The sequence below is a fragment of the Globicephala melas genome, chromosome 18 (assembly GCF_963455315.2).
Source record: "Globicephala melas chromosome 18, mGloMel1.2, whole genome shotgun sequence".
Lineage (NCBI taxonomy): Eukaryota > Metazoa > Chordata > Mammalia > Artiodactyla > Delphinidae > Globicephala > Globicephala melas.
In genome coordinates, this window is record NC_083331.1 from 69799827 (window position 1) to 69825208 (window position 25382).

Consider the following 25382-nt stretch of genomic DNA (forward strand, 5'->3'; position numbering starts at 1 on the left):
CATCTCAACCTCAATTCCTTCCTCCAAATTCCACAAAATGGCACTGGAACTTGGAGAGCCTGAACGTCTATTTATTTATTTTTATTGCCTACTATCAACCTAACAGTAGAAGAATAGGATATTTCACGTTTTCCTTTTGTCCAAAGACGACTTAAAATTAGTTATATGTAGTCTACCATTTGCTTTTGTTTCTAAATTGTTTTTTCCTTCTGGTAAGTGACCTTAAGTAGAACGACGGCATTCTTGCCTTTGTCATAATCAATCATATTCTGTTCATCAGTATTCAGGGTCATAGGAACTACATGAATGCTGGAGAGAAATTAACTGAAGCACTATAGTTGCCTTCTTATTACTAGAAATTATCTGAGCCAAAATACCAAGAAAGGATAATAGCCATTTTGAGCCTGGATGATATATCCAACTGAGTCATAATGTGGAAGAGACCACAGGAAAACTTGATAAAAAAAGAAATATATATTCAGCATGGTAAGTAAACCTTTAGAATAGGTGTAAATTTTAAAACTATTATTTAACATTTCATACAAAGAAATAGAAACACTCTGATGAGAACTGTAATCATGGAAATAAATGTGTGTGTAATTTAGGCACAATGTGTAATTCCATTGAAACACATACAAACTAGATACACACAAATTTTACATATATATATATATATACACACACACACACACACAACACATATATACATTCTCAAAAGGTGTTAGATATTGTTTGTGCAGAAAAACATGCATATAGAGTCATAGATTCTTAGAATAACAAAGACATTAACAATCATCTCAAATTTAATATACTTTTAAGATAAAGAAATTGACCCATTCAGAGAGATGAAGAATGAAAGATGAAAAATGGAAGGGGCACCTCTGTGTAACCAGCTGAATGGAAACCTGCTCAGTTATAGTTTTGCCTCCCGGCTCCCAGGGGTCACATCAAAGTACAAAAGGCTGGTCCCCAGGATGAGCAGTCATCAGATGCTACTGAGGCCCTTGGCTCACCTGCAATGGATAGTGATGGCCAGTGACAGTCACTGTAGCTCAGATTACATGATTAATCTCATGTACTGCCTGGTACCTAAAGAAAAACAGAACACTGGGAGGCATGGCTAGGGTACCCCACCAGCACTGGGATAAACAGTGACCAGTTTCCTCAGGATGGATGTCCAGAGATGCTATTCAGAGACAAGATGGATATCAGGGATGAGCAAAGAACTCACACATCACTCCATGGGCACAGAAATACAAGTGCACTATAAATAGTTTATAGTTGGTCAACATGCATTTTTCCTAAATATCATTTTAAACTAATTCTTTAAAAAAGTATTTCCTTGTCAGTTTCTGTTCTGTGACCATGCAGCCTGCATTCTATCTTCAAGCAAACTGTTTGTATCTAACATCAAATCTCTTGAGAGGCATCTTCAAGAAACATATTACAATCATTATGACCACAAAAGAAATGACTTGTCATGTTGAAGAAGAGATTCTACAGGGAACAAGTACCTTCAGCATCAGAAATGTGATTATTTACATCTCAGTCAAGATACCTTCTTTCATCCCCCTGAGGTGGAATTATCTGACAAATTAAATATCTTTATTTGGATGGCAAGGGATTATGAGAGTCACTTCCTGAAATACAAATAGAGGAATATACACTCCAAGTCAGATCCCTAGTGTGACTTTCATTTAATGGAACTCACTTTGAATGATCTGAGTATTTTATTGCCTACATTCTAAATTTATAGATCCTCAATGAGAGCGGTCTCATATCAGACACTAGTCTAATTTGTTCTTTTTAAAGTGGGCATAAGCTTAAAACAGATTCCTTTGTTTCTCGGACTTCAATCTTCATTAACTTTTTCCTTTAAATCTTAGCTTGAGTGGAGTTTTCCTTTTCAAAAAGCTATTCAGCTTAGTTCAAAACTTCTTAGTTGGGTTAACCACATCGGCTTTAAAAATTTAAGCTCAAACGTTACCTGTGATACATTTTAAGAATATTAAGCACCCAGTATATAATATCAACCTTTCCTCCGATAAATATCATTTTCTACGATTTTTTAACTTGAGAATCTCCAAAGGAAACAGATTATATTTCAAATGATACTTCTTAATAATTGAAATTAAGTTTCTTCCCTAGGTAACAATTCTCTAAAGATTTTTATTACATCATCTTGTGTTTATAACTTCTTCTTAGAATGGGTGCCAGACCATATTATGAAAACTGGTTGGCGCATGAAAGCAGTACAGTGAAACAGTTAAAAATGTAAGCTAATGAGTCAGACTAATAAGGCTCAAATCCCGTCTTCTCTGTCTACTCCATGGGTGACTGCACAGATTCTTAAGCTCTCTGTTCATCAGTATTATCATTGCAACAATATTTGCTTAATTGGTTGGGAGAATTAAATGAGCTAAGACAGTAATGCACTTAGAACAGTGGTAGGCAGAGTGCACTAGATACATATTAACCATTATTATTATTACATATTATAGTAATTGTTCTATTGTGTTGTTCTAGATTATTATTTTAGTAGGCTCTCAGAAACTAATTATGGAATAAAGGACTGAATGTGGGAAAACATTCTTTTTCCCTGAAATATTTGAAGTTCAAATTTCATCACCTTGAAATAAACAGAGCACTTTAACCGTAGAATATTAGTAAAAACTGGAAATCGCATTCAATTTTTATCTAAATCCTTTTCCTACAGGATGCTGGGGATTCTAAGGGCCTGGCCTGGGCAGGGGACGTTTTAGGGTAAGGCTGGGTGAATAGAGCGCTCCTTACCAGGTCCTGGGTTCAGAGCAAAGAGTCAAAAATGAGAAGAGGAGAAAACCAAGATCTGCAAATCAGAGAATCAAGACACCAAAAGGGAGGCACAGAAGCCAAGAACCTGGAGAATCTGGAAGGTGAGAGTAGAAAACAATGGGTCAGATAAAAAGCTTGATGGTGTTACTGGGACTAATCCTAGGGCAGGCGCTGCCCACAGATCTGATTTTTGGGTGGAAAGGCCATATTTAAGGTGCCGAGGACTGGACTGGGCAGCTAGCTCTGTCCTCACTCTATTCTTGCTGCACCACTTAGACTGCACTGAACAGAACCAGCACTTGGATTTTAAGCTAAGACACATACTCACGATGATATTCTCTACCTTTTAGAAAAACGGCATACATGTGCAACCTCATCACAAGAAAACAGAAAGCATCTCAGAAGCAAAAAGATCAAACAAACATTTACATTTCCCCTACATCAATGCATATACCTCAGCAGGACAACATGATAAAATCATCAGCAGAAACAGAACTAGAAGCTATGGCAGAAACTGCATCTAATAATTTTTAGGCATCTCAGAGATTACTTGCGGGTAAAAGAAACAAAAATAACAGAACAAATGTCAAATCAATGAAACTGACTTTTATCTGAAATAAGGTATCTCTAGAAAATGATCTTTATCTGAATCGAATTCTTCCTAAAGGGGAAATAGGGAATTCTAGCTTCCTCTTGCTCCCAGTATGTTGAATATTCATCTTGTGAAACAGAATGCAATTTGCATAATGTAGGGCCCAGGTCTGTGTGCAGGAACACCCGTCAGGGAAGGTGGAGGAAGGTTCCAAATGACAAGAGTATTTCCCAGCTCACCACGAAGGGAATCTGCAGCTCACATTTCATCTTCTTTGACAGATTTCCCGGATTTGCTGAAGAAAATGTATCACATTGCATGGGAGGCCCCAGAGGATGCTTCTTCTCTGCTTAAGTTTTAGGTGTGTGTGTGTACGTATGTATGTTTACATGTGGTTTTTTTGGTGATGATATTTAACAACAGAGTTTTAAAGAATTTATACTAAGATGACATGCAAACCTAAATAAGAGAATTTTCTTTGAGGCTCCATGATTTTATCCACTTTTGCTCAAGGAATAATGGAAAGAAGTATTTTCATCTAAGTCTCTATTGCTTGGACTTGTGACAGATATGAATTCTAGCTGCATTATAATATATGGATACAGTATACCTGGATATGAATTATTTGTAAACAGTAAATATTACAGAAGAGACTAGAAGGTGCCCAGCTACTAGTATACATGAACACAAAACCGAGACTTGTTTAAATTTAAATGCAATATCCATTTTGATAATAGAATTATTTTCCCAATAAAGCATTTACTCAATCTGAATTCTCACTTTTAAAAGAACTAATCTCTCCTAAATTTACTTTTGTAGAATTCCCATTTATTCTGTTTCTTTTTATAAAATAATCTTTTACAAGAAACTCCCTAAGACAAGCACAATTCTAAACAGTAGAAAAAGATTATATCAATATCAACGCTTTCAAAATTGCTCAATTTTCTGTGAACTGGGACATATAAAAATATGCAAATGCACAATTTTAAGAGGTGATATAACTCTTCCACTTGATACACTGATATTATCAAACATTGATGACTAATGAATTAATAGCTCCTACAGCACTGCAGTAAAGGTCAAATACTAAAGCAAAAATGAGAGTCATGGGACAGAACTTTCTCACTTTTGTGGTTGATGCTCTCGCTATTTTGCAGACACTGAATGAACGGCCAATATCTTGGGCATGCTACTTACCGATGGGTAGAGGTAACCTTCTCCATTCATGGCTATATACAACCCTGTTTTCACTCCCTGGATGGCCACGACGCGCAGTCCCACTGGTATGAGGTTGAACAGTGCTGTTAAGAGAAAGACAGTCTGTCACCAAAGGCAGGAAGAAGCAAAGCATCCCCATCACTTTTCTCTGTCTCATTTGTTCTATTTGAGAAACATTATGTTTCTTACAACCTTCTGAGAAGTTCCAATTCATTAACTTTTATTACTCTATTTAAGAAGTTTCTGTTACAAGTAAAATTTGCACTTGAGCTCCAATTTATAGATCTTAGCAGTCTCCCTATAGCATTCTGAAGAACTGATGGCATAATAAACAGAATCAAGCCTGTAATTGTGATTCTAGAATCAAGCCTGTAATCATGATTATAGTATCACAGTCTCTGACACCATTTGATACCAAAAGAAATAAACTACGAAGATTCTGAAAAAGCAGAATTTTAAGAGCCCAAGTTGAGTGTTTATTCTGGTCTTTTAAGTAGAAGGTTTGCTTCATCACTGCAATGTAGGACAGGCAAGAAGTTTAAAAGGTAATTCCAAAACTAAATTACTCTTGCAGAACCAACATGATATGCCAGCAGAGCCCAGAAATGATGTGCACCTGCCAATGTGCTAAATTTAGAAAGAACTAATCAAACTGAATGGCATGCAAATTTCATAGATAATTTTCTTTATTAATAGTTCATAAAACTATGAGTGAAAACTAAAACAAAGAGGGAAAAGTATTCAATTTTACCCACGACAGAGATAAAAACTCATGTTTCCATGTTCTGTTTCTTCTCTTATTGACAGAAATGTATTTTTACGTATATTTTACATTGTGCAGACAGCAATGTTATCACTGACTTTTTTTAAAAAAAGTCTTAACATCCTTAATAATGCATTTCCATGCCATGGTTACATGTGACTGTGTAGCGGGTATTCTAGCACCATTCTTGGTGAGAACTGCTGGATGATTTTGGAGATTTTATCAGAGACACATTTATAAGATAACTGTTAATTATGGGAGGTTATCTGCTCCCATTCTAGTTCTTAATTCAAGTCTAATTCTAAGTAATAGAACCAGGCCAGAAGAGGCAATGAAAACACCAAAATGTCGCAGTAAATGTACAAGTAAAATATCTTAGGTTAAGGCTCTCACCTTTATTCCACAAAAGATACATAGTTTCAAAAATGTGGGCAATTTTGACTTAAATCGATAGGTTTACTCAGTACATAATTTTAAATGGACTTTCTAAATTGTGTTCTATTTAATTCCAAGGCACATGTTTTCTCTGAATAGGGTAGGGGAAAATTATGCCCTCTCTTCCAATTATTACCTATTACTGATCTTGAGATCTCAAGATGATGAAAGGAAAATGGCAGGCCATGGCCCTAGAAAATTATCCTGCAAGAACACTCAGGGGCATATATGGTTAGGTGGATATTAGCTTTCATGATGCAAACTAACACTGGACTGTCTTCTGTTGGATTCTAGGGGCTTATGATATCCTTATGGAGGAACAAGGCTTCTGTTTGCTTATTTCTATTAGTTAATATTAAACGTGAGTGTGGATTTATTGAGTATTTGTGTCATGGTAACTCTCAGTATTCCTTCTTCATGGGAGAAAGCCATTGGCCATTTTCACTGTTTTCTATAATACCTGAACTGTCCCATCTCCCTTATATATATTTTGAAAGGATGGGCATCATAGGGTAATTCCTGATTTATGTGCAAAAGTTTTTTTGAAAACCATAATTGTACATCTATCCATGCAAACTATTCTATCCTAACCTATTCAAACGTAACTATTCTAACCTTCATACATATCTAATGGTATTTGTAGGTACCATATAACTGATATAGGCCAGATGGAATAATCCTAGAAGGTAAGTGCATCAAGAACTCACTAAAATAATACAGTATGGGAAAGAGTAAAATTATAGAAGATCGTCTAAAATGACTGTACTAAAAAAAAACTGTCCCCCTCCCTAGGATTTTGGTTGTGACCTGAATAATAATTAAAATAATAGTTATTACAATTTACAGGATGAAAACGGAAAGTGAACCATAGAACCACCGTAATGTGGAAGCCTATTCAGAGCTGACCATGACTGAACCATGGCGCTAATCAAAACCACAGATACCCATATTAAATAAAACATCATTACGTTTTTTTCACTCTTTTTGTATATAACATAATTATAAAGCAATATCACAAGACCTAGGGGAGTAAGAATAACGAAGATGTCCATGCTACTTTGTTCATTCTGCGGAACACTCCAGTCTCCATTCAACCCTGGCTGCACTTTAAAACTAGCTGTATTCATAAAATAGGATGGCCATGCCCAACTCCAGACCAATGGAATTAAATCAGTCTCTGGGAGTGGGTTTAGGGCACAACGAATTTTTAAAAACAAATGCTCCTCAAATGACCCCGACCTACAGCCAAGGTAAGAAACACCTTCCTAAGGCCTTTCGGGGAGTGGGCGGCACTGTGAGCGACCGGCCATTTTCAAACAGCAAGTTATCAGGCTGGGAACTTCTAAGGTGAGAGGGATTGGTTTGTATGAGGCTTTGATCTTGCAATAGTTATTGCATATGGATATTTCTATAGTCCTCTTCTGCTTGCAGTATCTGGTAATGGGGACAAAGAAGTTTAAGAGCACAGGAAAAACCCCGGGGCATCCCCAGAAGCAAACTGGGGAAGAAAACCACTCCCTAATCAAATACCATAGTCGTGGTAATGCTGACCTTTAGTAGATAGAAGGGAAACTCTAAGAATTTTAAAGAAACACACCCCGGAAAATGAGTGTGGTGATGAGGTAAGCCAGGCGCTCACTACCTTTTGTGAAAGATCTTTCCAGGGCACCTGCAAGCCTAGTAAGCAGGTGAGTTGCTCCAGTACCTCTCTACTAGGACCATTTTCTTGCCCAGATAGTTCTAGATCTCAGGCTGTTAAGCCTGAGAGGATGTTAGTATCAGGTTCGCCTGCAGGCCTTTCTCCTTTCCAACACATTTAAATTTTTTGACAAAGGAAGCTGACTGAGCAGGTTGGTTCGACTTTACCTAGTTTTAAGTAATCTCATATTTAGTAGTGGGCTATTTATTGAGCTCAAATCACGAAAATTGGAAGATTCAAGCCTCAGTTTTGTCATTTGATGACTTTTGGGATGGCATCAGGGTGACGTGTAGGTTATTTCTCTTTATTTTTCCTATCTATAGATGACTAATCCTTGTTTTGCATTCAGAGAAATATAAAAAAATGGAATGTGTTTGTGAATTATTACATCATAGCCTTCCTCAAGAAAAAAGGGCAGTGCTCTAATGAGGACCTGTCTGTCAGCATCTCTGATGCTCACCCCCATTTCTAAAGAACACTTTTCAGGGCTAACCATTTCCCTAGGAGTAGAAGATTACTGTGATAAACCAGAGAAAAGAAAATACCTTAAAATTCATCCTAAAAAACTGTGTTTTTCAATTAAGATGGTGATAGTACACACAAGTAGAGTTAATTAGTAATTCCCGTTGCTTTTATAAAGCTGCTACAATCTGCCAAGTTTTATTAAATTTTACAATCATCCAATTTTTATAACCTTTTGAGAAGGAAACATTTATCTCAGACTGTTTTATTCTGTTCTGCTTTGTCTTTGCAAATGTTGAAATGGTGAAGAAACTAACCTAACTGGCTTAAAGGGCACATAAAATGCAATGGTAACTTGTAAGAAAAGAAACCGTGGGCCAGATCTTTGCATAGGAATTGAAATCCCTCTAGTGAGGTCACTCTGATTTGGTTCTGATTTGCTTGTCCACTGGGGCTCCTGTTCCTGCTTGGTTCCCAGAACTGTTCCTCACCAGTATCTGAGGGGATTAGAAAGGATTTCACGAGCCACCCAGAGATTCTTGTTCCTCCGGTGCAGTTACACAATAGGAGGAAAGAAGCCTCATACATTCGGGAACAGAAGGTCTAGTATCTTTTACTATCTCAGCTTTCCAGTCTAGTGTTTAATATTATGCAGATAACCAGCTATAATCACGTGTGTGTATAATGTCTACATCTGTACTTTCACAATTTAGGAAATATTGTGCTGCTTACTCAGTTGTGGAGCAATATGCTTTTAAAAGACAGTGTCTACTTGACACTTCTTAACTCGATATTGAGTCCATAATGAAAAATCACCAATTTGTCTGGCATTACACAAACAAAAGGAGAAGGTAGGGAAAAAACTCATAAACCATTTGTTCGAAGGAAATTATTTTCCCAGGAAGTCCAACTAAGCAGCATTTTCATACAGCTATAGTATATTTCCTTTCTTGAAAACTTTGTCAAAATGGATGGCATCAACCTCTAGTCTGATAGATCAGTGTCATAGCTCTTATCATAACCACAGTTATGGAAAACTTGTTCTCGTGCTCTACTAGACTCTGGCTGAAGAAAATCAGAGGACATTGAAGACATCAGAACTTAGGAGTCTCTAAAGTCCATGACCCCCATGACTGTAAGATGTAAGAAAAAGAGAATGCGTTTTGTCAAAGAATGGGTAAGGAGTTAAAAGTGGGGAAAGGAAAATGAGCAGATATATATGTATTAACATGAATCAGAAGAAACTGACATCTTTTGTAGGTCAAAGATGGTCAAGTGCTGATGATTTTAAAAGTTCAACCTAATATCAAAATCCCAAAAAGTAAACAATGTTTGACATCAGTCTTATGAATAAAAATGTCTTCTCTTTCTTCTCTGTATCTGAATTGCTTTACCTTCTCTTTTTCTAAATCAAAAGAGGAAATAAAGTGAACAAAAATCAATGAACAAATATGACAGGGAAAAATTTAAAGTACAGAAGGACGACATAATATAAACAAAGAGAGGAAAAGATTAAACATTGAATAGGAGGGGAATGTAGATAAACAAAGAAAATATTTAAAATTGAAAGAAAAATTAAAAATGAAGTGACATCCAAACTCTAAAATATAAACACAATGGCTGGGAAAATATTGATATTTCACTTAGCAACACCAAATGCAAAAATAGTCTATATCATTAGCTGCTCTCAGAATCAGTGCTTCTCAAAAGTTGATTACTAGACTTTAAAACAGGAAGAATCTATAATTTGGTTATATGTATTCAAAGCCTCCTTCTTTCCATAGAATGATGTTCTGTATATGAAGGATAAATGATAAATCAATGAAAAGATTCATATCTACTAGTAATATGGGATTAAATATTTCTAATAAAATCAATTTTTGCTTTTCACTAATTCTCCTGAGCAATAAAAAGTGTGTCTATTTTAGAACTGATGTGCTAAACTAAAGGGAATCAGAGGCCAATATGAACAGAAAATGGGAAAGGAAAACACAATTGAACAAGAGGGCTGGGCACCAGAATAAAAATACAAAGAAAAGTTTTATATAAAGAAATAGTAAAATGAAGACAGACATTAAAACAAGGGAAAGTGGGTGGCTTTTTAATTTAAAAAAATAAATAAAAGCACAGACCCAATTTTATCAAATAAATAATTTGTACAATGCATTTAAAAGCACACAGCCTTCATGTTCTCTCTATAAAGAAAGATATTATCTTTTCTTGTTGAACACAAAGAATTTTAAAAATAATATTTTTATTATTTGAAACATAACATTTCTATTATTTGAAACAACTAATCCTTGTAACTCTTGAATTTCCAGTTATCATTAAGAAGCTACAGGCCTAATAAAGATAAAACTTCCAAAGTAAACATGTAATCAACTTTCACCTGAATGTGTTAGTGTAGTTACTTGACTTTGATGATAATGAGATTAAAGTAACAATAATGCTGGATATGACGATTGTTTGGGAAAAAAACCTGAAAAGATTAACTAATATGTCTCTTAAAATGACAGGTTTCTTTTGTGGCTCTATGAATATTTCCAGCCATGTGGTCCAAGTAAAATTGTCAATGGCATTCTATTGTGTAACATTTGTAAAAATGAATGAACATAACCCAATATTTGCAAGTGTATTTTTAAAAGTCATTTAAGTAGCAGTGTATCTTCTACCAATTGTGTTCATTGGTGGCCTGAGGTTGTCACTTACTAGAATTAGTGCTGTCATCCTTGGTTCCATCGAGAGCTCCATCGGGGTGCATTTGCAAGTAGTAGCCTTGCCTGCAATATAACCTGGTCACTATACCCTTGAGCTGGGGATCTGAAAGGCAAACATAGTGGTCATAAGCCTCACAATGTGTCACAATTGAATTTCTTTTTTCTTTTCTGTTTCTTTTCTTTCTTTTTCAGAAGTAAGAGGGTATTTTATGGACATAGCACCTTTTATTTTATGCTTCCCAGATGTCTCTGTATTTCTCAAACCTGGAAGATGCTAATCACAGAAGGTGAAGAAACTGCAGTCATCAGCTGAAGCTAATAGGTCATTTTATGAAACTGATATGTGTGTATTTAAATGGTTGGTTACTTAAAAGATTAAACTACTTAATCTGTTAGTTTAGTTATTAGTTAAGTCCTAAACTAACTAGCTTAATACTTTAAACTAATATGATTCAGGATGGCAGGACAAGAGTTTTGCAAACTTCTGGCTTTAAGAAACCTTGTTAAAGGCTTCTTAACCTTGTTAAAGACTTAACAAGAAACATTGTTAAAGGCTTTTTACTTAATTTGACAAGGAATTCCAAAATGTGAAAAAGCTGTATTAAAAAAAAGTCACACTAACATTTGCTACACATAATTAGAAAAAGCCCTGATATGGAGGGTGTTTCCTTGATGTCTAAATGGTCACCCTAACTTGCACAGAAACATCTGTGTACTTATGTGTGATCCATAGGAAAATGTGTAAATCAACTTCTGAACTCAGGGCAAGACACAATAACAAACCTAAGCTCTCTGGCCATAATCTAGACCAATTAGGTGAACTAAAAAGATAATTCTATATAACTTATACAACTAAAAAGGACAGTAAAATTGTACAATATGGATTTTGATTCTTGGCCCAAATGGCTTGAGGTTGAGGGCAGTGGAAGTTTATTAAAACCAGAAGGGGACAGATACACCAGCAATACATCTACACGTGGAACAACTCCTACAGAACACCTACTGAACGCTGGCAAAAGACCTCAGACCTCCCAAAAGGCAAGAAACCCCCCACGTACCTGGTTAGAGCAAAAGAAAAAAATAAACAGAGACAAAAGGATAGGGATGGGTCCTGCACCAGCGGGAGGGAGCTGTGAAGGAGGAAACGTGTCCACACACTAGGAAGCCCCTTCGCGGGCGGACACTGCGGGTGGCGGAGTGCGGCAGCTTCGGGGCCGCGGAGGAGAGCACAGCAACAGGGGTGCGGAAGGCAAAACGGAGAGATTCCAGCACAGAGGATCAGGGCCGACTGGCACTCACCAGCCCGCGAGGCTTGTCTGCTCACACGCCGGGGCGGGCGGGGCTGGGAGCTGAGGCTCGGGCTTCGGTCGGAGCGCAGGGAGAGGACTGGGACTGGCGGCATGAGCACAGCCTGCAGGGGGTTAGTGCGCCACGGCTAAACCGGGAGTGAGTCCGGGGAAAAGTCTGGACCTGCCGAAGAGGCAAGAGACTTTTTCTTCCCTCTTTGTTTCCTGGTGCGCGAGGAGAGGGGATTGAGAGCACGGCTTAAAGGAGCTCCAGACACGGGCGCGAGCCACGGCTAAAAGTGCGGACCCCAGAGACGGGGATGAGACGCTAAGGCTGCTGCTGCCTCCACCAAGAAGCCTCTGTGCGAACACAGGTCACTCTCCACACCCCCTTCCGGGGAGCCTGTGCAGCCCGCCGCAGCCAGGGTCCCGGGATCCAGGCACAACTCCCCCGGGAGAACGCACGGTGCGCCTCAGGCTGGCGCAACGTCACGCCGGCGCAACGTCACGCCGGCCTCTGCTGCCGCAGGCCCGCCCCGCACTCCGTGCCCCTCCCTCCCCCCCGGCCTGAGTGAGCCAGAGCCTCCGAATCAGCGGCTCCTTTAACCCCGTCCGGTATGAGCAAAGAACAGACGCCCTCCGGCGACCTACACGCACAGGTGGGGCCAAATCCAAAGCTGAGCCCCTGGGAGCTGTGAGAACAAAGAAGAGAAAGGGAAATCTCTCCCAGCAGCCACAGAAGCAGCGGATTAAAGCTCCACAATCAACTTGATGTACCCTGCAACTGTGGAATTGGAATACATGAATAGACAACGAATCATCCCAAATTAAGGAGCCCTGTGGATGAAAGGCTCTTGGTGCTGCAGCCAGGAGTTAGTGCTGTGCCTCTGAGGTGGGAGAGCCAACTTCAGGACACTGGTCCAAAAGAGGCCTCCCAGCTGCACATAATATCAAACGGCGAAAATCTCCCAGAGATCTCCATCTCAACGCCAGCACCCAGCTTCACTCAACGACCATCAAGCTACAGTGCTGGACATCCTATGCCAAACAACTAGCAAGACAGGAACACAATCCCACCCATTAGCAGAGAGGCTGCCCAAAATCATAATAAGTCTACAGACACCCCAAAACACACCACCAGACGTGGACCTGCCCACCAGAAAGACAAGATCCAGCCTCATCCACCAGAACACAGGCACTAGTCCCCTCCACCAGGAAGCCTACACAACCCACTGAACCAACCTTAGCCAAGGGGACAGACACCAAAAACAACAGGAACTACGAACCTGCAGCCTGCAAAAAGGAGACCCCAAACACAGTAAGATAAGCAAAATGAAAAGACAGAAAAACACACAGCAGATGAAGGAGCAAGATAAAAACCCACCAGACCTAACAAATGAAGAGGAAATAGGCAGTCTACCTGAAAAAGAATTCAGAATAATGATAGTAAAGATGATCCAAAATCTTGGAAATAGAATAGAGAAAATGCAAGAAACATTTAACAAGGACCTAGAAGAACTAAAGATGAAACAAACAATGATGAAAAACACAATAAATGAAGTGAAAAATACTCTAGATGGGATCAATAGCAGAATAACTGAGGCAGAAGAACGGATAAGTGACCTGGAAGATAAAATAGTGGAAATAACTACTGCAGAGCAGAATAAAGAAAAAAGAATGAAAAGAACTGAGGACAGTCTCAGAGACCTCTGGGACATTAAACGCACCAACATTCGAATTATAGGGGTTCCAGAAGAAGAAGAGAAAAAGAAAGGGATTGGGAAAATATTTGAAGAGATTATAGTTGAAAGCTTCCCTAATATGGGAAAGGAAATAGTTAATCAAGTCCAGGAAGCACAGAGAGTCCCATACAGGATACATCCAAGGAGAAATACACCAAGACACATATTAATCAAACTGTCAAAAATTAAATACAAAGAAAGCAATTAAAAGCAGCAAGGGAAAAACAACAAATAACACACAAGGGAATCCCCATAAGGTTAACAGCTGATCTTTCAGCAGAAACTCTGCAAGCCAGAAGGGAGTGGCAGGACATATTGAAAGTGATGAAGGAGAAAAACCTGCAACCAAGATTTCTCTACCCAGCAAGGATCTCATTCAGATTTGATGGAGAAATCAAAACCTTTACAGACAAGCAAAAGCTGAAAGAGTTCAGCACCACCAAACCAGCTCTACAACAACTGCTAAAGGAACTGAAACACAGAAGGAAAAGACCTACAAAAACGAACCCAAAACAATTAAGAAAATGGGAATGGGAACATACATATCGATAATTACCTTAAATGTAAATGGACTAAATGCTCCCACCAAAAGACACAGATTGGCTGAATGGATACAAAAACAAGACCCATATATTTGCTGTCTACAAGAGACCCACTTCAGACCTAGAGGCACATACAGACTGAAAGTAAGGGGATGGAAAAAGGTATTTCATGCAAATGGAAACCAAAAGAAAGTTGGAGTAGCAATTCTCATATCAGACAAAATAGACTTTAAAATAAAGACTATTAGAAGAGACAAAGAAGGACACTACATAATGATCAAGGGATCGATCCAAGAAGAAGATATAACAATTGTAAATATTTATGCACCCAACATAGGAGCACCTCAATACATAAGGCAAATACTAACAGTCATAAAAGGGGAAATCAACAGTAACACATTCATAGTAGGGGACTTTCACACCCCACTTTCACCAATGGACAGATCATCCAAAATGAAAATAAGGAAACACAAGCTTTAAATGATACATTAAACAAGATGGACTTAATTGATATTTATAGGACATTCCATCCAAAAACAACAGAATACACATTTTTCTCAAGTGCTCATGGAACATTCTCCAGGATAGATCATATCTTGGGTCACAAATCAAGCCTTGGTAAATTTAAGAAAATTGAACTTGTATCAAGTATCTTTTCCGACCACAACGCTATGAGACTAGATATCAATTACAGGAAAAGATCTGTAAAAAATACAAACACATGGAGCCTAAACAATACACTACTTAATAACGAAGTGATCGCTGAAGAAACCAAAGAGGAAATCAAAAAATACCTAGAAACAAATGACAATGGAGACACGACGACTCAAAATCTATGGGATGCAGCAAAAGCAGTTCTAAGAGGGAAGTTTATAGCAATACACTCCTACCTTAAGAAACAGGAAACATCTCGAATAAACAACCTAACCTTATACCTAAAGCAATTAGAGAAAGAAGAACAAAAAAACCCCAAAGGTAGCAGAAAGAAAGAAATCATAAAAATCAGATCAGAAATAAATGAAAAAGAAAAGAAGGAAACGATAGCATAGATCAATAAAACTAAAAGCTGGTTCTTTGAAAGGATAAACAAAATTGATAAATGATTAGCCAGACTCATCAAGGAAAAAAGGGAGAAGACTGAAATCAATAGAATTAGAAATGAAAAAGGAGAAGTAACAACTGACACTGCAGAAATACAAAAGATCATGAGAGATTACTACAAGCAACTCTATGCCTATAAAATGGACAACCTGGAAGAAATGGACAAATTCTTAGAAAGGCACAACCTGCCAAGACTGAATCAGGAAGAAATAGAAAATATGAACAGACCAATCACAAGCACTGAAATTGAAACTGTGATTAAAAATCTTCCAACAAGCAAAAGCCCAGGACCAGATGGCTTCACAGGTGAATTCTATCAAACATTTAGAGAAGAGCTATCACCTATCCTTCTCAGACTCTTCCAAAATATAGCAGAGGGAGGAACACTCCCCAGCTCATTCTACGAGGCCACCATCACCCTGATACCAAAACCAGACAAGGATGTCACAAAGAAAGAAAACTACAGGCCAATATCACTGATGAACATAGATGCAAATATCCTCAACAAAATACTAGCAAACAGAATCCAACAGCACATTAAGCGGATCATACACCATGATCAAGTGGGGTTTATTCCAGGAATGCAAGGATTCTTCAATATACGCAAATCAATCAACGTGATACACCATATTAACAAATTGAAGGAGAAAAACCATGTGATCATCTCAATAGATGCAGAGAAAGCTCTTGACAAAATTCGACACCCATTTATGATAAAAACCCTGCAGAAAGTAGGCATAGTGGGAACTTTCCTCAACATAATAAAGGCCATATATGACAAACCCACAGCCTACATCGTCCTCAATGGTGAAAAACTGAAAGCATTTCCACTAAGATCAGGAACAAGACAAGGTTGCCCACTCTCATCACTCTTATTCAGCATAGTTTTGGAAGTTTTAGCCACGGCAATCAGAGAAGGAAAGGAAATAAAAGGAATCCAAATCGGAAAAGAAGAAGTAAAGCTGTCACTCTTTGCAGATGACATGATCCTATACATAGAGAATCCTAAAGATGCTACCAGAAAACTACTAGAGCTAATCAATGAATTTGGTAAAGTAGCAGGATACAAAATTAATGCACAGAAATCTCTTGCATTCCTATACACTAATGATGAAAAATCTGAAAGTGAAATCAAGAAAACACTCCCATTTACCATTGCAACAAAAAGAATAAAATATCTAGGAATAAACCTATGTAAGGAGACAAAAGACCTGTATGCAGAAAATTATAAGACACTGATGAAAGAAATTAAAGATGATACAAATAGATGGAGAGATATACCATGTTCTTGGATTGGAAGAATCAATATTGTGAAACTGACTCTACTACCCAAAGCAACCTACAGATTCAATGTAATCCCTATCAAACTACCACTGGCATTTTTCACAGAACTAGAACAAAAACTTTCACAATTTGTATGGAAACACAAAAGACCCCGAACAGCCAAAGCAATCTTGAGAACGAAAAACGGAGTTGGAGGAATCAGGCTTCCTGACTTCAGACTATACTGCAAAGCTACAGTAATCAAGACAGTATGGTACTGGCACAAAAACAGGAATATAGATCAATGGAACAGGACAGAAAGCCCAGAGATAAACCCACGCACATATGGTCACCTTATCTTTGATAAAGGAGGCAGGAATGTACAGTGGAGAAAGGACAGCCTCTTCAATAAGTGGTGCTGGGAAAACTGGACAACTACATGTAAAAGTATGAGATTAGATCACTCCCTAACACCATACACAAAAATAAGCTCAAAATGGATTAAAGACCTAAATGTAAGGCCAGAAACTATCAAACTCTTAGAGGAAAACATAGGCAGGACACTCTATGACATAAATCACAGCAAGGTCCTTTTTGATCCACCTCCTAGAGAAATGGAAATAAAAACAAAAATAAACAAATGGGACCCAATGAAACTTAAAAGCTTTTGCGCAGAAAAGGAAACCATAAACAAGACCAAAAGACAACCCTCAGAATGGGAGAAAATATTTGCAAATGAAGCAACTGACAAAGGATTAATCTCCAAAATTTATAAACAGCTCATGCAGCTTAATAACAAAAAAACAAACAACCCAATCCAAAAATGGGCAGAAGACCTAAATAGACATTTCTCCAAAGAAGATATACAGACTGCCAACAAACACATCAAAGAATGCTCAACATCACTAATCATTAGAGAAATGCAAATCAAAACTACAATGAGATATCACCTCACTCCAGTCAGAATGGCCATCATCAAAAAATCTAGAAACAATAAATGCTGGAGAGGGTGTGGAGAAAAGGGAACCCTCTTACACTGTTGGTGGGAATGTAAATTGATACAGCCACTGTGGAGAACAGTATGGAGGTTCCTTAAAAAACTACAAATAGAACTACCATATGACCCAGCAATCCCACTACTGGGCATATACCCTGAGAAAACCATAATTCAAAACGAGTCATGTACCAAAATGTTCATTGCAGCTCTATTTACAATAGCCCAGAGATGGAAACAACCTGAGTGTCCATCATCGGATGAATGGATAAAGAAGATGTGGCACATATATATAATGGAATATTACTCTGCCATAAAAAGAAACGAAATTGAGCTATTTGTAATGAGGTGAATAGACCTAGAGTCTGTCATACAGAGGGAAGTAAGTCAGAAAGAGAGACAAATACCATATGCTAACACATATATATGGAATTTAAGGAAAAAAAAATGTCGTGAAGAACCTAGGGGTGAAACAGGAATAAAGACACAATAAAGAGAATGGACTTGAGGCTATGGGGAGGGGGAAGGGTAAACTGTGACAAAGCGAGAGAGAGGCCTGGACATATATACACTACGAAACGTAAGGTAGATAGCTAGTGGGAAGCAGCCGCATAGCACAGGAGATCAGCTCGGTGCTTTGTGACCGCCTGGAGGGGTGGGATAGGGAGGGTGGGAGGGAGGGAGACGCAAGCGGGAAGAGATATGGGAACATATGTATATATATAACTGATTCACTTTGTTATAAAGCAGAAACTAACATACCATTGTAAAGCAATTATACTCCAATAAAGATGTAAAAAAAAACCAAAAGGGAAGTTAGATGGTAACATACTTCTCATTAGATGATTCATCTAAAAGATAGCCAGTCTAGTGATCCGATGTTTCACAAAGAGCCAACTCTACCTTTGAAAATAAACATTTGTATGTGGCTTTTCAAAGGCCATCCTCATCTCATGACTAGATTTGATGGGGGGCATCAGAATCCCCGCCATGGCAACTGGCATCTCTCCACAACCCCTGAATAGGACATGCAAATGCGATCATGCTGTCAAAACAGGAGGATATTACAGAATGATGAAGCAGAGCATCTTGTAATCAATCATAAAATGATGGACTTCAAACAGCTGAAAACATACAAAAAAAGCCACATGCAAAAGCAAACATAAAAAGCTATTCAAAACAGAATATCCTCAGCCTTATGTTTAGTTCTCAAGAAATTAGAAAGTGAGAGCATCTGTTTCTATGTATATCTGAATTTGAAAAATGACCCCATGGTACACAGATTTTCTTCAAAGATACTATGATATTGAAGAAAACCTGGAAAATAATACATGAAAATCACAGCATTCATGTGATCAAGCATGTTAGAATACAGGTGTTTTTGGAAGAGCAGGATTTTGAAAAGAAACATCTACGTGATTATTAGGATTGTGTCATGTATGTTCCTTACTCTGTAGTATATAATTTTAAAAATCACATAATTCTAAGATGTGCATTAGTGGAAAAAATTACTCTTGTGCCTTAATCTGCCCATCATCCAATAAGACTTGGCTGGGCTACTGACCCTTTAAGTACTGAGGACTTTTCCTAGTTTTGCTGCTTCATATTTTTGCTTGTCACTGAAAATAGGTAGCACAGAAAAGGAAGGGAACAAAGGCGCGGACAAGGGTAGGGATTCTTAGTTGCCATGAAAACATATAGAGCATTTTAGAGATTGACAGTTTTTCTGCAAAACCTTTATGTTCTGGATCACTTATTTTTAGTGATCCTATATCGTAGCAACTATATCTTCTGCACTTGAATTAAGTACATCAGGCAAGGCAGTGAGAAGACCCATAACCCCCGCAAAGTCCCTTTCACACGTACACAGCGAGAGCCCTTCTCTTTTGTTTTTTGTATTAAAAAAAGATGAGAGAACAAACATTGGAGAGGATGTAGAGAAAAGGGGACTTTTGTGCATTGCTGGTGGCGATGTAAAATAGGTGCAGTCCCAGTGGAAAACAGGATGGAGGTTCCTCAAAAAATGGAAAATAGAAATATGATCCATTTGATCCAGGAATCTCACTTCTGGGTGTACATGCCAAGGCAGTGAAATCAGGATCTCAAAGAGATATCTGCACCCCCATGTTCACTGAGGCATTGTTCACAGTGGCCAAAGCATGGAAACAACCTAAGTGTCCATCAATAGATGAAGGGATAAAAAAAATATGTGGTGTAGATGCACAATGGAATATTATTCAGCCATAAAAGAGAAGGAAATCCTGCCATTTGTGACAACAGAAGCGAACCTGAAGGACATGAGGTTAAGGGCCTAATTTGTCATCATCACACCTCATGTCTGATACGAAAGTACCAGTAAAACAAGAAATTGTGTTTTTGAGTTCTTATTTAATTTTAAGACAAGAAAAACCAAACTGATTTCTATTTACATAGTTTCACGTTATTTGTTTGTTTGTTTTAGAAACCGTAATAACATCGACTGTGTTCTTCTCAGGTGCCAGGATTGACTCATTGAATTTTCACCACAACTTACTTAATAGGAAGCCCATTTTGATGATGAGAAAGTGAAGACACAGAACAATGAATTAATTTGACAAAGAACATATGACTAATAAGTGCAAAGCTGCGGTTGACATGATCCTGCCCACTTAGCTACTAAATTATGTGGCCTGTAAAAATCGAACAATCGAATTAAACATCTTAAAAACTTAAAATACAAACTCATCTACTTTTTTAAACTAGGTTCTCGAAGGTTATCTCTAGCTGTGTCTAACCCCTAACCCTGCATACTTGGAGCTGAATCTATAATATAAAGCAATAACATAAAGTTAGAAATGACCAAATTTCTTGAAAATCTCTTCTAAGATCTGCCCTACTTTGCCATTGGCCACATTTCCAATAAATCTCTACCCATAAAACCCTCACCAAAATTATAAATTTAATAATGTATACGTTTAAATTCCTACAGTATCATTTTCACTTTAATTCCCTCATCTCTACCAACTTCAGCCAGAAGTCAACTCCTGACATGACACTGATGTTAACAGTGTCAACCCCCTAAGACCAACACCACGCTTGCCTTTTTTATTCCACCTAATGGGTTGTCCAATTCCTACAGATGCTGTCTTCAAAATCTCCTTCACTCTTTTCCCTTTTTCTATTTTCACCGCCAGCAGCAGTTCAGCCCCTAGTGGCCTCTCCTAGGTGCTCTTAAAACCTGCAGTATGCCTGTTCCAATCCATCAGATGAGGAAATATGTAGCCACTCTCCAATACCCGCTGAATTACTCACACCCTGCAGCAGTGGGGCACCATCCTATCTGCCCAACCTTGGTTTCTACTGTTCCCACGCCATCCTCAGTGCATAGCCCAACCTGGGTCACTGTGGGCTGCCTACAAAGATCCCATAATCTCCCACCTTTATCCTGTTCCCTTAACCTTACGTGTCTCAAATACATCCACTTCCCTAGAGATGCTCCCCTGCGCACCTGTGCACACAACCCCACGTGCACATGACTTTGCCTAGTTACTCCTTTTTCTTCTTCCCAAGTTTGACTCCATCAATACCTCCTTTGGGGCACTTGCCTGACACCTCAGAAGACGTCAGACTCCTCTTTGGAATGCTTTTATGGCAGCATTCTTTATAGGTGTAACATTTTGTAAACATCAAAATGATTTCATTTTGAAATATTATTAATACATTAAAAGATAGAGAAAGCAACACAACCTACATCCATGCACCCACCGAGATTAAACAGATGTTAACATTCTGCTCTATAATTCATAACTTTAATTCCACGTTTATTTGTGCACTTGTATCACTGATGTCTGTCTCCAACCTGGACTGTAAGTTTCATAAGAAAAACTGAAATGTACTATATTGCTCACCATGGCATTTCCTGGGTCTAGATAAATGAGAGCTATGCAATGTATATTTCTTGAATGAATATTGACAAAGGTGTAGTTTTCCAGTAATTTCATATTGCAGGTAAAAGTGAAAACTGGAACAACAACATGACAACTAAGACACAAATCACAGAAAAGCCTTAAAAATGTCCATAACTTTTGATCAGGTAATTGTACTTTCTGCACTTCTAACCCCAAAATAAATCCTCAGCGTGGTATAAAGTTTTGTGTAACAACATATGTATATATAACACGATCATGACTATGTAAAAAATACTATCCATAGAGAAAATGGGGGAGGATGTGTCAAAATGTTAAATATAACTCTATTTTGATGGTTACTGGAATATTTATCTTTCAATATTTTATTATTTGCAAAATATCCTATCATGATGGCATGCTAATTTTATAATGCAAATGCAGAAATTTTAATAAGTCTATTAATGCCTTTGAGAAAGAATGAGTTAAAATAGCATTTTCTACCTACTTGCAAATAATATTGGATACATATATGCAAGTAAACTAAACACCTATTACTGTTGTAGATTAACTGGTTGCCCCAACTTTTCAAGAATTCCACTTAATATTTTCTCTTTGCACATAATTACATGTCCATAAAGCCTTTTGTGATCCTTATTTATATAATTGGCCATTGTGCAATGTGGCCATTTATAGCTTAAAGTCAGTCTTTCAAATAATTCAAACAAACAAACAAAAAAACCTTTTCTCCCTAAGCCTAAAGTATACAACCAAATAATCACAGCAAAAACAAAACAAAACAATTTTACTGACAAAACAACCTCATCAGTTATGTGCGGTCACACAAAGGTATGACTAATCTTCTGGATCTACTGTGAATAGAAGGCTCTAACCCTTCACTTTCTCGCTCTACTTCAATACAAGTCTCAACTTCAGTCTAATATGTGCTGGACAGATAACTTACATGTATTATTTGATGACTCTGTGAGAGAAAAGTTGATAAAGAAGGACCAAGAAAATCTCACGTAACTGCCGGAATGGATAGGACCCAGACTGTGCAGCAATTTAAAGCAACAGCGTCCAAAGTGGAGGGCCTCTCCTGGCCAAGGGGATTGTAGGACAGTGCACTGCAGTGTAGGAAGACCCAGTATTAGAACTTACTATTTTATTATCTCTAAAAATGAGAAAGAACTTAAGCTTCACTAATACTTAACATGAATTGACATCAGTGTCTTCAGAGTCACATGTCACATTAGGTCCTTGAAGTACCTGAGGCAGGTGGGGCATCCCATAATGCTGAGGGGCTGGCCCAGTGACCCTAGCTCTCAGTCACTGTTCCCAATGAATGCTTTACAGTATGTTGAAATTTATGTGCTCCTGGTTAAGCGGGCTTATAAGTTATATTATTTAGTTTAACTAAAGTTAGGATAGTGTAGGGGAAAAAAATCCCAGAGGTAGTATGGATCAAAGGTGATACAAAAAAACAAAAAAGCAAGCAAAAGCTTAACATGAAGAAAATAACAAAGATGACATATCTTCTACATGGATTATGTGGTTAAAAATAAGCATGGAAGTAAGTATCAAAACAATGATAATCTATTCAAATCTCACATGAAGTCAGCCAAAAGATTTTTAAAATGTTTAGAAGACGATCTGAAATACATCTACTGTGATAAGAATGGAACCTCACCCTAAATGAATATTATGCCTTAGGATATAAAAGAATGGAAATATTGCTTGTGTGAAACAAACTTATATTGAGGTGCATGTTCACATTTTTCTTTAAACTAATGGGATAAGAAGGTTTGGTGACAAAGTGCTACAAAATCAATGATCTTATTTGCAATACCAATATAGCCCAAACTCCTACAACTTGGACTCTCAATTAATAATTGAAGGATGAATAAAAATATCTGAAGTCCCACACCTATATTTTGTTAGCCATATAAAAATTGCAAAATATTTTCCAACTTATACAATTGTTAGAGTTCTTTATTCTCTTTTAAAATACTTCTGCATTCAGAATATCTACTCTGCTTAAGAAAATATGAAAACTTAGCCTGTCTTAATTATCCTTTTCCTTTTGTTTTGTCTTTCATATTTACTGTGCCTGCACATTTTACTAAAAATGTTCTGAGGATACTCCTTGAGTGAAACTCTAACTATGCTCTCTGATATTAATTAAAATAGAAATAATGAAAGCTAATGTGCATGTATATCAAGGGAAAAAAAGATGTTTCATAATACATTAGCCTCAACACTTAGAACTGAGAGGAATGCAAATCAGTCCAACTGCCTTCAGGTACAGGGGAAAAAATACCCAACATTTTTAATTAAAACAATCACTTTCTCAGAAGTGGGTTCATTTAAATCAATCACTGTCACAAATTATTTTAATAAAATGTACAGACTGACAAAAGAGAAATCAGGATAACTCTTAGAATAATGTATACATAATGTAAATCATTAGTTAAATTGAAAAACGTACAATATGGCATGGATTTTTATATGGCAAATACATAAATGTATATACACACATACTATGTTTATTTACACATAAATCTCAGTACTAATTATAAGCATAGGTTCTTTTTTTTTAACATCTTTATTGGAGTATAATTGCTTTACAATGGTGTGTTAGTTTCTGCTGTATAACAAAGTGAATCAGCTATACGTATACATATATCCCCATATCCCCTCTCTCTTGCGTCTCCCTCCCACCCTCCCTATCCCACCCCTCTAGGTGGCCACACAGCACCGAGCTGATCTCCCTGTGCTATGCAGCTGCTTCCCACTAGCTATCTGTTTTTCATTTGGTGGTGTATATATGTCAGTGCCACTCTCTCACTTCATCCCAGTTTACCCTTCCCCCTCCCCGTGTCTTCAAGTCCATTCTCCGTCAGCGTAGGTTCTTAAATGTCACTCCTCTATTAGCTATGGGAAATCATATATTTTTTTAACAGGATAAAAAGAAATTTTTGGAATGTATTATTTTTGTGGTAGCTCTAATTAGATTTTGGCACTCCTAGTAAGAGAAAATAGTATTGTGAATAATTTATCCAGTCATAAATTATCATATAGTCCAATCATAAAAATAAACCACGCCTAGGAACTCTTCTAAAGAGCTGAAAAAAAGGGTGAGACAAGGGCACTAAGGAAAATGATAAGTAAAACTAAAGGTGTGAAAATATGCTATCTCTTCCTGTTAATTTCTGAGAATGTCATTCAATTTCCTTCCTGCACTGACCCCATGCTACCTCCAGAGCCTCATGCCTCTGGGAACCTTGTTTCAGCCATTTCAGAACTGTTGCTGAATCCACCACCCCAATCCAATGCATTATCATGTCTACTGAATTTTAATTGCAGATACTACAGCCTACAATAGACTCTCCACCTTTGCCTACCCGATCCTTTGCCCGTAGGTACTAGGGATACAATCTGGCCTAAAAGTACAGTTCTTGCTCTCAAAGAGCTTGCTGTCTATTGAAGGGAGAAGAAGAGAACCTGTAATATGATTTTATGCCAATGAATCATGAGTTAAATTATTGGGTTTACATGTCTATCTGCCTGAAAATAAATTATAAATCTTTTGATAATTTGCATCATTATTATTCAAAATAGACTCACTAGGCTTTACAGAGAACAGCTGCTCAACAAACATTTATTGAAATGAATTCATATTCTGTTTGTTTTTTAAAATCTATATATGTTTTAAATGGAATTAAAAGCAAAATGCATTTTTGTATCTTACTTAAGAATTAGAGGAGCAGAGTATACTTGAGATAAAGATAAATGTGGTTTTGAAAGGGAAAGATCAAAAAATTTAAAACTTATTTTCCGAAAGTTATTTTGGCCAAAAAATTCCCTCTA

At 37.5% G+C, this 25382-nt stretch overlaps 1 protein-coding gene across 6 annotated transcripts in view; it reads right to left on the reverse strand.

Moving 5' to 3' along the window:
* The window catches only part of FGF14 (fibroblast growth factor 14), a 637037-nt gene that overhangs the window by 116149 nt on the left and 495506 nt on the right, over window positions 1-25382 (reverse strand). For 5 of the 6 annotated variants that reach the window (XM_060287772.1, XM_060287768.1, XM_060287769.1 and 2 more), the window contains 2 exons: window positions 10693-10803; window positions 4604-4707 (listed from right to left, as the gene is read on the reverse strand). In XM_060287772.1, the coding sequence (XP_060143755.1) occupies window positions 4604-4707; window positions 10693-10744 (156 nt within the window). In that variant the 5' untranslated portion in view covers window positions 10745-10803. Of the gene's footprint in view, window positions 1-4603; window positions 4708-10692; window positions 10804-22476; window positions 22496-25382 lie in introns of those variants that run through there. The other variant, XM_060287771.1, reaches the window with a different exon arrangement.